The sequence below is a fragment of the Salvelinus fontinalis genome, chromosome 6, assembly GCF_029448725.1.
Source record: "Salvelinus fontinalis isolate EN_2023a chromosome 6, ASM2944872v1, whole genome shotgun sequence".
NCBI lineage: Eukaryota > Metazoa > Chordata > Actinopteri > Salmoniformes > Salmonidae > Salvelinus > Salvelinus fontinalis.
The window spans coordinates 17,345,342-17,359,389 of NC_074670.1; the positions used below are offsets into that span (position 1 = coordinate 17,345,342).

General features: G+C 41.6%; 1 protein-coding gene across 1 annotated transcript; it reads left to right on the plus strand.

Moving 5' to 3' along the window:
- Positions 1–3,563: 3,563 nt before the first annotated feature.
- Positions 3,564–8,682, plus strand: LOC129857208 (glyceraldehyde-3-phosphate dehydrogenase). The gene is made up of 11 exons (XM_055925234.1): positions 3,564–3,630; positions 4,301–4,346; positions 5,687–5,789; positions 6,075–6,181; positions 6,420–6,510; positions 6,724–6,839; positions 6,955–7,036; positions 7,276–7,427; positions 7,747–7,825; positions 8,092–8,273; positions 8,366–8,682. The coding sequence occupies exons 2-11, from the start codon at positions 4,324–4,326 to the stop codon at positions 8,433–8,435; spliced, it is 1,005 nt and encodes a 334-aa protein (XP_055781209.1). The 5' UTR covers positions 3,564–3,630; positions 4,301–4,323; the 3' UTR covers positions 8,436–8,682.
- Positions 8,683–14,048: the final 5,366 nt, after the last annotated feature.

The window sequence follows — 14,048 nt, forward strand, 5'->3', positions numbered from 1 at the left end:
CTCGTCACCACCCTAACTTCCAACACCTTTGACAAAAATATTAGTGCAGGGTGGCATGACTGCTATTGTGCTGTTGAACATGTTGTTCATGTGTCATGTGTCATGGCATGTCGCGCTGTGTTTGAGAACATGTTGCACTAGTTCTGTGCTATTTCCTTCACTGTGATATTTAGGTACAAGTTGTTGTGTGTTTTGCTTGTAGAGGCATATTGGCCAAAGGCCTAAGGGTTCAGACTCTACTAATTGGTTGTTTTATATTCCTATAGAGAGCAGAAAGAGAAGATCCCTGACGCCCCTACCTGGTTCCAACAATTACTTATTGACCTAATGGGACATTTACGATCAGAAGAAATGATTGAAAACCAGATTATATTTTTCAATAATAGTAATTACTTGGGTGTTTACATTTGTACTATTTCACACATATACAAGTGTGTTTCATACACGTGTGAATTATATATATATTTTGGACAACCCTCGGAGAGTGTGTTCACGGCCAGGGATCAGCCATTATTAGGGTTAAGTGCCTTGCTCAAGGCCACCGACTTTTTTCACCTATAGTAGTCGGCTTGGTGATTCAAACCAGCGACTTTTCAAGCCAGCGACCGCATAGGCAGTAATGGTATCCATCATTTTAAAAATTAACCATAGATGTGTCCTTTCCTTTTATAATTGTTATTGAACATACTCATTGCAACAACAAAAAAAGGTCATCATAAATGGACAAAAGTCACTGAATGTGTTTGACCCCAGAATTGACCCCTGAGGGACCCCATAGTAAATAGGTGATGGGGACAATACTGAACCACCAATGTTCACTGAGAAATATCTGTTACATAAATATGACCTGTACCAATCGAGGGCAACGCCGGAGATTCCCATCCACCTTTCTAGCCGGTTGACAAGAATATTATGATCAATAGTATCAAACACGGCACTGAGATCCAAAATAACTAGGGTAGAGCATTTGCCAGGATCGGCAGCCAACAGAAAGTCATTACTGACTTTAATAAATCAGCTTCCGTGCTGTGAGCGGAAGCCAGACTGAATTTTTCAAATAAGTTGTTCATACTCAAGTAAGCCACCAACCACTTTTTCAAAAATCTTGGAGAAAAAGTTTAGAGATAAGTCTATAATTACTCAGTGAGGAGGGGTCTAGATTGGGCTCTTTAAGGAGAGGTTGGACCAGATCAGTTTTAAAATAAGCTGAAAAGAAGCCAGAAGTCAGGGAGCTACTTACAATAGGCAGAATGTAAGGGCCAACCCGAAGGTATGTGCGATCTAGTAGGGATCATGTCCAAGGGCCAGGAGGAGGTCTTCAAGTGACCTACAGTATCAAGGAGGGACTCAAAGGATATTTGCTCAAAGGAGAAAAAGGAAGCAGTAGACAGTCTCAGAGTAGTTGCCTCAAGTGCCTCCTGGCCAGCAATGCTGGTATGGAGTCAGCTACTGTCAATCTGGGATCTAATATTTTCTAAAGTTGTGGGAGTTCTCAGAGATCAGGGTAGAGAAGTAGTTCACTCTTGCATCTTTAACCTGCAACATTATCATTTCTCATCAGCTCCTTCATTATCTCATAGAATACTTGAAGTTTGCAGGCCTTCCATTTATGTTCAGCCTTTCCAAGTTCACTTTTTAAAGCAGATGTGTGGTCATTTAACTATGATGAGACGCTGGCCGGCAGTTTATTTCTGGTTTTAACTGGTGCCACTGAGTCTAAAGTAGCCTCACCCATATCATTGAAACTTTCCAGAAAATCATCGGTGTGACGACAAATAACAGGAGTAGTAGAGGATCAAAAGGCATTGGTAGATGAACTTACTAGGAGTTGTGGAGATAATGATGTGAGAGTGAGTGGCGACAAACACATTTTTAGGAGAAGTAGGAGGAAGCATTTTAAAAACAACACTGAGATTGTCAGAGACACACATCAATAGTTTCCAAGTAATCAATATTCAGATCATAGGACAGCACCAGATCAACAGTATGGCCTTGGTTGTGTGTCGGCCCTGTGGCATGTAGCACAAAGTTAAAGGATGCTACCGGGTTGAAAACTCCCTAGCTAGTGCATTATTTGGGCTAAACATGAATGTTTAGATCTCCAAGAATAACCCTGTCATATTTAGACATAACCAAAGACAGAGGTCAGAGAATTCTTCAATGAACCAACTATTAGGTTTAGGTTTAGGAGGGTGGTACACTAGAATATACAAGGTGGGCTGTTTCATGTTAAAGCAAAAGAGAAGGCTTTCAAATTAGGAAAATGTGCCACATGACACAGGGCTACATATATACTTGTCCCTACCACGGCCAGACAGCCTGGATTTCTGTACATAAGACAAGGCTGGAGGGGTAGCTTAATTTAGAGAACTAAAATCCTTGGGTTTTCTTGTTCATAATGTTCTTTTGAGACACCAAGTGAACAAAACCAGATCCACGGACCCAATCTTGTGTGATAACCAGACTTTCCATTCAGTTACTCTGACATAGATAGAACTCAACTCCTTAGACACAGTCACTTCATTAGACAGACAAAAACACACAAGTTATTTCTGTGAGAACTGTGTCTTGGCTTAAGGCATGAGATTTTGCAAAATGTGATGTGTTCAGACTCTATAGACTGACCTGACCAGGGCATGGCCATAGGTCCACACAGCCCTCCTCACACCCCAGGCAGGAGAAGGAGAGGAGAGAGAGAGAGGTTGAAAGTGAAGGGTCATGGTCTTTGGACTGTAAATGTCACACTGAGGAGGAAAGTGATTTGATCCCCGTTTGCTCTCGCTGTCTGGCTCTCTCTATCTAGTGAGAAGGTCACATAGGAACAGACCCTGTATTATATCATTTGGCCATCCAAGGATTTATTATATCTGTGTAGTGTTGCATCATCTGTTCCTATGCTTCAGAATTAAAGTTATGGGAAGGTTTAAAAAGGTATACAAAAAAAACATTCAGTGATAATCAAATCTAGTGGTTGAACGTGGCGGCCTTGAGTGAAATAAGAGGGCCATATATTCAGACAGATACAGAGAGTCTGATGAACTTCCCTGAAAGAAAAATAAATCAAAGTGAAAGCACTTCACTCAATATTCAGGCCTACACTATTCCCTAGAACCCACGAAATCAATGCTACTTTAGGCCAGTTTTAGTTTAAAAAACAGGCAAGGGGAGGCAGGTAGCCTAGTGGTTAGAGCGTTGTGCCAGTAACCGCAAGGTTGCTGAATCAAATCCCCAAGCTGACAAGGTAAAAATGTGTCATTCTGCCCCTGAACAAGGCAGTTAACCCACTGTTTCACAGTAGACTGTCATTGTAAATAAGAATTTGTTCTTAACTGACTTGCCTAGTTAAATAAAACAGGGTGAAAACAGCAAGACCCAATTAAATATTTAAATTCATGTTTTCATACTATAGCTAATGTAACTTTATTGTTAGGCTACATACACAAAATGTATAATAGGCTGACTAGTTACAACTTCCTTATGACCTTGACATTCTGAAAGGGGCGGGGTTTAGAGCCCGTAGCACACAAAGGGGCGTGTCCATACAGGGTGGAAATAAATAGGTAACCCAGCTCTACCAGTCCCCACTCACACCCGAAAGTCGTAAGACAGGATTGAGGCATCTCACAAACGGTAAATGACCAACCAACGGCTACATTAGGATATCTAACGAAGTTAATGGCTGGGGATAATATGGGACTAGATTGCAACAAGATTAGGCAGATTGTCCGTTTTTGGCTTGACAACCTTGCAATTGTTTGTTTTATTCTAAGACTTGTTTCATGCGTGACCATTTATTTAATGTCATAGTTGATGAGATGCAACTCCAACTACTTGATGTCTATAGCTTTTTTTTGCTTTAGAAAAGCCTATTCAAACCTCTTGTTAAAGTCACTTCAATCTGCCGTGATTAAACTCAATCCGAGACGCAAAGTTTTAGACTTTCAAAGTTCATAACTGTTTCTTAAATAGACTATCACACATTTTATTCCAGTTTAAAACAGTTTGCTGTGCTTTTAAATGCAACTTTTCTTTGCATGAACTTTACTATGAGTTGCAGACATTTGATGTGTAGATACTGTTCAGATAAGTTATCCATTCTAGGGAACCTATGGCATAATCTATTATTCTCTTATGCTATGTTATGTTCTCTATGCCTCTGCTTACCTTAAAGCTATAACTCGGTTGCAAAGTTCTATGCCATAAAGTATGGAAATCCCCAGAAATCATAATGGATGGTCAATGTTTGTTTTAATAGCTAATGTCTCTTCCCCCCCCCCCCCCCCCCCCCCCCCCCCCACAGAGGACTAGACCAACTCAGGCAAAATGGTGAAAGTAGGTGTTAATGGGTAAGATACATTTTCATTTAACCCCTTAACTATCACAGCAACACACACAATCTAACAATTTATCACCACCACACACACAGGGTTAGAATCTCCTACTCTGGCTTGACCTAGTGCAGAGCTTACACTTTTAAACCAGATAGTTATTTGAAATGGCAAATCTTGCTAATACCAATTAATAAAAACAAAAATATAGGAATGAATACAATCAAGATTTCATGACATCATTCCTTACTAGTGGCTGTACCCTGTTAACCTCACACGGGGAGTACTGATGCCCCTTCGAAAGGACCCGCCCTCTCTTTGCGAGAAACACAAGTTTCATATGATGCACAAGTCATCCCCGATGTGTGGTATTCAGACGAGCCCTGAGAGGAGGTTGGCTTACATGACCCTCCTCTCTGTACCCTCTTGCGCCAGTCTTTTTTTAGCCAGGCACCCTTTGGAGAAAAGGTCAGGGGTACAGTAGTGTCTTGTTGACATTCTGAACCATCAGAACATTTAATAGCGGTCTTACTCTAAACTAGCTCAGTGACTAAAGAGCAGCAACTGTGTAAAGACTTGTGTTTTGCAGAAGGCACACTCTGGTTAGCAGGACAGACACACAAACCCAGGGACGGTCACCCTGGTGGTATCTTGTTCTCTGTGATGTTTTCACTAGTAGACAAGTGATCACCTTGTGCTTAGTTGAATAGAACAGTTTTATTGTGCAGTCTACAGTTGTAAATGTCTTTGGCCTCACTACTCGCATGTGAGGGGGATCTGCAGTTCCATTGCTCCTATCCTCCTCTTTGCCTCCCTTCCACCTCTCGGAGGACAGTGTCAGAGCCTGTCTGTCTGTGAACCAGATTTTTCTAGTTAAAAAGTAACTCTACTAATCAAACAGGCCTCTCACTTCATGGTGGAGGATTACCACATCAGGGGTAGACTTTATACCCCAGAGGGTACAGCCTCAGTCCTGTTCAATCTGCTGGCTATGATACACAACCTCCTGAACCCTGTCCTCTTTCTCTGGAAATACAGTATTTTGAGGTCACATGTTCATTTGAGATTTCTCTGAAAGCTCTATATCCAGTCTTGAGTCTTTTGCTTCAGGTGCTACACAACAGTCAGATGTTGTGGAACAAATGTCAGTTCAGTTGTATACATTACATTTCTATCTGTGACCTTTGAAACATGGCTCCCTACTGAGTAAGGCACCAGCTGTTACATTAGAATACAAGAGAGACAGATGGGACTTCCACAACTTCATTTGTTTTTCAATAGTGAGAGGTTTATGAAATTCCGTAGTATTGTTGAGGACTGGGTGTGACATTAATGGAATGAATTGTCTTGTCCCCCAGATTCGGCCGTATCGGGCGTCTGGTGACCCGTGCTGCATTCCACTCCAAGAAGGGAGTTGAGATTGTGGCCATCAACGACCCCTTCATCGACCTGGACTACATGGTGAGTAGCCTAAAGCCTACAATGGACCAGGGACTTCTAGTCCACTGAATCAGTAGAAAAATGTATTGATCCCTGACATAAATTAAGGTTTTAAGACTTAGTGAAATATTTAGCTTATGTATAGATTAGTTCTTCACCCTAACTTAGTAAGTGGTTTCATTAACTTCAAGACCGTTGAATGTTGCTGTCACCCTGACGCACTCAATGAACAAACAATGGCCCTGTCATAACTTAGGATCTATTAACAATAGGCCAAGAGACTCACCTCTCCTTCTCCCTCTTCAGGTCTACATGTTCAAGTATGACTCCACCCACGGACGTTTCCACGGTGAGGTCAAGGCTGAGGGTGGCAAGCTGGTCATCGATGGACACAAAATCACTGTGTTCCACGAGTGAGTTCATTCATTTAGTAACAAATAATTCACATTTTCTTTCCACATCTAAAAAAATTCATACAAATCAGGTCAGCATCTGTAGAATATGCAGGAGAGACCTGAAGTCCCTTGTGGCTTTATGGAATGGCGCCCCCTTGTGGAATCTATAATGATATAAATGATAGTCTATTAGTAAATGGTGCTCTGCTTCCTCATAACATAACCCTGAACCTCCTCTTCTCTCTCTTGTTCTCAGGAAAGACCCAGCTAACATCAAGTGGGGAGATGCTGGTGCCACCTATGTGGTTGAGTCAACAGGTGTTTTCACCACCATTGAGAAGGCCTCTGTAAGTATCCCCATCAGTACACAGCATCCAGAACTGTATGATATAGGAATATCATTCGAACAGAAATAACTCCTTTATAACATGACTTTACCCATCAGGCTTAACCTGCATGTGGTGCATTATTTTGAATACATACAATAACTAGGCCACAATATTTAACCAGGCTACAGAAAATGTAATAACGGACTCTAACATCTCTCCCCCCTCCCCCAGACCCATCTGAAGGGCGGTGCCAAGAGGGTTGTCATCTCTGCTCCCAGCGCTGATGCACCCATGTTCGTCATGGGCGTCAACCACGAGAAGTACGAGAACTCCCTCAAGGTTGTCAGGTGAGACCCTCTTCCCTCCGGCTGAACACACTCCCTCCACTTAACAGATACTATCTGCAGCGCCTGGCTATTCTGTTGTGGTTCAGACTATAATTTAGCACGTCTCTCTCCACAGCAATGCTTCATGCACAACCAACTGCCTGGCTCCCCTGGCCAAGGTCATCCACGATAACTTCCACATCATTGAGGGTCTGATGGTACGGATTAAGACGCAACACCTGGGAACAATCACCTAGAGGGCTTATTCTGACATATTGACAGATTTCACATCGACACAAAACACTAACAGTACAGAACAAGGGATGGACTGTGTTTAAGATCACCAACACACCATCTCTGTTCTTATCTAGCTGTCCCCCACTACCACCACTTCTGTACCTTAATGTGGATCACTCCTCTCATCTCCCTTCCCTTAACATCTCGCTCTCTCTCTCAGAGCACCGTTCACGCCGTCACCGCCACCCAGAAGACCGTTGATGGTCCTTCTGGAAAGCTGTGGAGGGATGGACGTGGCGCCAGCCAGAACATCATCCCTGCCTCCACCGGAGCAGCCAAGGCTGTCGGCAAGGTCATCCCCGAACTGAACGGGTCAGTACCACAACCTCTAAATAACTAAACAACCAGTAAAACAAGACACTAGTATCAGAAGTTCACAACCTCTAACTAGACACCAGTAAAACACTATGATACAGCTGTACATTCACTTATGACAACCTCTAACTAGACCAGTAACACATTTATAACACTAGTCTGCCACTACAGTTTTCAGTCAACAGTAAAATGTATAGCAATGAAGCACAGACATTTGTCTAAGAACCAGTCATTTATTATGTCTGTATATCAAACTGTAGAGGAGTAAGTTGAACTTTGACCTTACGCTGCTGTCACCCCCTCTTCTTCCTCACAGCAAGATAACTGGCATGGCCTTCCGTGTCCCCACCCCCAACGTCTCAGTGGTGGACCTGACTGTTCGTCTGGAGAAGCCTGTGAGTAGCCCCTCCCCTGACTTACCAAACTGCCAATACACATGTCTGAGTTTCTCTATGGTGTACCTTACCTGCAATACAATCAAACAGGTAACACTGTCCTAGGACCAATTGTTAGACAGTGACCACATCTTTAAATAAAGATGGCAGTAAAGCCCATTAAGTAGACAAGACAATGCCTTAATTGATACATGATTAGTTAGCATTGTAAATGTAGCAACAATGGAACAATTTGACAACCCACCTCTTGTTTGCTTGAACCACAGGCCAGCTACGACGCCATCAAGAAGGTTGTCAAGGCTGCCGCCGATGGACCCATGAAGGGAATTCTTGGATACACTGAGCAACAGGTTGTGTCTTCAGACTTCAACGGCGACACCCACTCCTCCATCTTTGATGCCGGCGCTGGCATTGCTCTGAACGACCACTTCGTCAAGCTGGTTACATGGTACGCATTCATCCTCTGCAAATATACAGGCGGACACACACCTACACATTCTTGTTGAGTGAAGAAACCTGACCGTGTCTCTCTCTCCCCAGGTATGACAACGAGTTTGGCTACAGCAACCGTGTCATTGACCTGATGGCTCACATGGCCACCAAGGAGTAAAGCAACCAACCAAATGCTACTGAGCTACGTCATGTGACCACATATTTCCCATTCGATTGGACTATCGCCCTTACCTTGCCATGAGAAAGTTACCCGCATTAAACAAATAACAATCACAACTTTATTTTTCTATTGTAAAGACCATGTTCTTGTGAAAGGTGAGATGGAATCTAGGTGTTAAGAGATTCTCTCTGTTGCACTGAACCTGCTTCATTCAGAAGTGGAATAAAAGTCCTCTGTGAGTAAATATGGCTTCCTGTTTTTCACTTGATGGGATAAAAGGATAATTATTTAGTATATACATGTTGATGATGATAGCTTAATAGAAATAACGAAGGAATTATTTAAGGTAAGGATCCTGAAGTGATCGATCACTCATACACTATACAACACAATTATTCCTGACCCTGGGTACATAGGAGTAGTTTAGGTACAGTATCTATACAACGAGGTTGCTCTAAACTAAAATATCTCTATCTGAATGAGTAGAAAGAGGAAGGGAAGCGCTACTAAGGTACACAATAGTACATTTGGTAGATAGAAGGGGCTCTTTGGTAAAAGGGGTGAATTGTTCATCAAAAAGGAGTACCAAGGACCTCTTCATATAATTAATTAAAATGCCTTTATTAGTATGGCATGTTCAATAGAAACAAAGTTTGTAAAAATCCGACGCGTTTCGGCTGCATGGCCTTCGTCAGGGAGTACAAAAAAATAATACATTGTCCTCTTTTGAACAGCTTTTCCAATTAGCCCTAATTAGAAGAGGGAGTGGTTACAAAATTGATTGGACACACCTAGTAAGCAATACTGTACACATTAAAAAGTGAAATACTGAAGCTATGTTATCATAAAAATACAACTCCAAGCTAGAAGTATCAGGACACTTAAAGGTAGTTCTAACCTTAAATATGACTGGGACAAGTGTCAAGAATAAGAAAGCAATATATTCCATAGTACACTAGAACACAGCAAAACATGAACAACAACAGTCTAACATAGCTGAGGGCAATTGAGCAAAATGTCCACTAGATGACAGCAAATGGACCCTACAGGAAGGGTGAGAAATTCATATCTTCATTTAATCATTTAAACCAGGGTACTTAGTGGCCTGTAGTTTGTAAATCCAAAAACGTTCCCTTTGGTTTAATTGTTTAATTTTCTAATAGAGGCTGGAATATGATCAATACCCATAGCTTGTAGGGAGGCAGGGTTGCCATGGTGTAAGGACTTGTAGTGCCTTGCCATGGGGTAGTCTTCATTGCCTACCCGTATGGCGTACTTGTGTTCCGCTAAGTGGTCTTGAAGGCGTCTTTGTCCGTCCAATGTAGAACACCTTGCACTGTGGACATTCCAATCTATAGATGACATGAGTGGTTTTGCAGTTACTGAAATGCTTGACGTAATACTCCATTTTGGAAGCTGTGTCAACAAAATACTTCTGTGCAATATTTCTGCAATTGTTACATTTAAAAGAGCCCTTGGGTTTGTGGTCAAGCCAAGTGTTTTGAGAGTCACCCGGAAGATAACTGGACTAATTTGTCATTTAGGGTAGGACATCTCTTAAAGCTTATGACTGGTGGCTCAGGAAAGACTTGGCGTAGTAGTGTATCACTTTGGATGATTCCCCAATTATTTTTAATGATTCTTTTAATGTTCTCTGCTTCAGTGCTGTATTTTGTAACAAAATACACTCTCTCTGCTGAATCACGAGGCTCTCTCTGCTGAATCACGAGGCACTCCCCCTCGTAACAAGTTCTCTCTGTCAAGTAATCCAGCCCTTATTCCTGCATCTTTCAGGACCTGAACGCTGTAGCCCTGATTCAAGAAGCGATTCTCCAATTCAGCAGATTTGACACTGTAGTCTGTTTCCTGATCGCAAATTCTGCGGACTCTTTGGAATTGGCCATATGGAATATTCTCTTTTAGCCTTTTGGGGTGAAAGCTGTCTGCCCTCAGAATGGTATTCCCATCTGTAGGCTTCCTAAAGATTGATATGTGCAAACAACCTTTGTCATTTTTACTAATGTCGAGGTCCAAAAAATGAATGTTATCCTTGCTGTACTCCATAGTTAGTTTGATGTTAGGGTTAATGCTGTTAAGATATTGGTGGAAGGAAATAAGTTCATCTTCTGAGCCGGACCAAAACAGGCAAACATCAATATAGCGTCCCCACCATATAATCCGGTCAAAGAAATGGTTATTGGAAGGATCCAAAATGAAGTCATTTTCCCATTTACCCAAGTACAAACCAGCGTAGGAAGGGCTGTAGCAAGCTCCCATGGCACATCCTTTGACCTGTTTAAAAATACGGTCCTGAAAGATAAAGATGTTATTATTAAGAGTCCATTCAGTCAGTGATACAATGAATTCTGTAGGAGGCATCTGAGTTTCAGGCCGGGTACTCAAGAAATGGTTCATAGCTGCCAAACCTTGTTCATGCTCAATGGTGGTGTATAGAGACTCCACATCCATGGTGACTAAAAAGGAAGCTGTACCTATATTGTTCAATCCCTTAATTTTGTTCAACACATCTGTGGTATCTTGAAGATAGGCTGGGAGTGACGTCAGAAAAGGCTAAATAAAGTAATCAATGTACTTAGAGATGGGTTCTGTCAGACTTCCATTACCACTAATGACTGGTCTGCCTGGGGGATTTTCAAGATTTTTGTGGACTTTTGGAAGAAGGTAAAAAGAAGCCATACACGGACTGAAATTGAAAAGAAATTTGAACTCATTGTCTGAAATGTAGCCATTCTCCTTAGCTTCTGTGAGGATCCCTTTTAATTCAGTTGTAGGTCCTCTGTAGGATTGAAGGTAAGAGATTGGTAGAATTCGTCATTGTCTAATTGACGGTAGACTTCTGTCACATATTTGTCTTTACTCCACACTACTGTAGCACCACCTTTGTCTGCTGTTTTAACCACAATCCGTTCATTTTTGGACAATGATTCAACTGCGTCCCTCTCTGTCTTAGAAAGATTATGTCGTGTTTGGTTTGGTTGGAGTCAAACACCCTAACATCAAACTAACTATGGAGTACAGCAAGGATAACATACATTTTTTGTACCTCAACATTAGTAAAAATGACAAAGGTTGTTTGCACATATCAATCTTTAGGAAGCCTACAGATGGGAATACCATTCTGAGGGCAGACAGCTTTCACCCCAAAAGGCTAAAAGAGAATATTCCATATGGCCAATTCCAAAGAGTCCGCAGAACTTGCGATCAGGAAACAGACTACAGTGTCAAATCTGCTGAATTGGAGAATCGCTTCTTGAATCAGGGCTACAGCGTTCAGGTCCTGAAAGATGCAGGAATAAGGGCTGGATTACTTGACAGAGAGAACTTGTTACGAGGGGGAGTGCCTCGTGATTCAGCAGAGAGAGTGTATTTTGTTACAAAATACAGCACTGAAGCAGAGAACATTAAAAGAATCATTAAAAATAATTGGGGAATCATCCAAAGTGATACACTACTACGCCAAGTCTTTCCTGAGCCACCAGTCATAAGCTTTAAGAGATGTCCTACCCTAAATGACAAATTAGTCCAGTTATCTTCCGGGTGACTCTCAAAACACTTGGCTTGACCACAAACCCAAGGGCTCTTTTAAATGTAACAATTGCAGAAATATTGCACAGAAGTATTTTGTTGACACAGCTTCCAAAATGGAGTATTACGTCAAGCATTTCAGTAACTGCAAAACCACTCATGTCATCTATAGATTGGAATGTCCACAGTGCAAGGTGTTCTACATTGGACGGACAAAGACGCCTTCAAGACCACTTAGCGGAACACAAGTACGCCATACGGGTAGGCAATGAAGACTACCCCATGGCAAGGCACTACAAGTCCTTACACCATGGCAACCCTGCCTCCCTACAAGCTATGGGTATTGATCATATTCCAGCCTCTATTAGAAAATTAAACAATTAAACCAAAGGGAACGTTTTTGGATTTACAAACTACAGGCCACTAAATACCCTGGTTTAAATGAAGATATGAATTTCTCACCCTTCCTGTAGGGTTGTGATAGGTCCATTTGCTGTCATCTAGTGGACGATTTGCTCAATTGCCCTCAGCTATGTTAGACTGTTGTTGTTCATGTTTTGCTGTGTTCTAGTGTACTATGGAATATATTGCTTTCTTATTCTTGACACTTGTCCCAGTCATATTTAAGGTTAGAACTACCTTTTAATGTTCTGATACTTCTAGCTTGGAGTTGTATTTTTATGATAACATAGCTTCAGTATTTCACTTTTTAATGTGTACAGTATTGCTTACTAGGTGTGTCCAATCAATTTTGTAACCACTCCCTCTTCTAATTAGGGCTAATTGGAAAAGCTGTTCAAAAGAGGACAATGTATTATTTTTTTGTACTCCCTGACGAAGGCCATACAGCCAAAACGCGGCGGATTTTTACAAACTTTGATTCTATTGAACATGCCATACTAATAAAGGCATTTTAATTAATTATATGAAGAGGTCTTTGGTCCTCCTTTCTTTTTGAGGATCTCTATCTGAATGTTCTCACTCTGGTGCTTGCATATATCAGATCCGTTTACTCTTGTAAGAATCTATGCATGTGACAGAACCAGGATTTCAAACACAAGCCAGACACTTTCATTTCAGTTCTATGATCGCGTCACTTCTTCTGCCAGTTCTCTCTTCTCAAATCAAATTAACGTTTCTTGGTCGTGTACACAGATTTGCAGATGTTATTGCAGGTGCAGCGAAATTCTTGTTTCTAGCTCCAACAGTGTAGTAATACCTAGCAATACACAGAATTCAGAAGGTAAAAATAAATACATTTTTGTCCAATCAAACCCTTTCTGCACAGTGTTTCCCTTTCCATCAGTGTTAAATTCTCTTATTTTTCTCTCCCCCTTCCTGAGATGAATCATTATTTCTCTCTACCCCCCCCCACTCAGTTCAGTTCAATACCTGCTCCATTTGTTAAGCCAAGGGTGTTCTGGCATGATTAACTAAAGTTGACAATGGCTGACCATTATGATTACGCAATTGGCCTTCATAAAATATTCCCAATCGATGGTATTGACAAGGGAATGAAAACGGTAGAGGGAAGAGAGGTAAGCCAACTCTACTGGGCTTCACTTTTCTGACCCGCTCAGAGACCAACAACCTCTAGACTAGGGTTTTCACAGCATGGTGGTCCTATGGGGGCTGCAGGAGGCGTAATGAACAGAGTGATTATTGGAGACTTGACAGTATGTGTGTATCAGGTGCTTTAGGTGAACTTGTGGTGCCTATAGAGAATGTAGGGAGGTTTTCATGCTTTCACTGGACTTCACTATAGTTGACTTAGTGCTTACAATGGACAGAATGGCTTAGTGAATACTGGGTTTCCATCATACCAATTGATAATCATAAGTCATAATTAGAGTTTTTCAAATGAACCACTTAAGTATAAGTAATGAATTAGTGTCTGTTAGCTTTAATGAGTGAAAATGCTGTCACATTTCTACTAGTGACAGTAACACACAGCAGGACTTCCTGGACTAAGGTGTGAGTCAACAGGAGAGAAGAGAACATGTTGATGGCTGAACACCTACTGCTACACACCAAGGCGTCCTCTGGTCGTAGAGCTGAGCCTCT

Excerpts from the sequence above, each read along its gene's own strand:
- LOC129857208 (XM_055925234.1), top strand. The coding sequence starts at position 4,324 with ATGGTGAAAGTAGGTGTTAATGG. Across the intron at positions 5,790-6,074 it reads TCATCGACCTGGACTACATG|GTCTACATGTTCAAGTATGA; the intron begins GTGAGTAGCCTA and ends CTCCCTCTTCAG. Across the intron at positions 7,037-7,275 it reads ACATCATTGAGGGTCTGATG|AGCACCGTTCACGCCGTCAC; the intron begins GTACGGATTAAG and ends TCTCTCTCTCAG.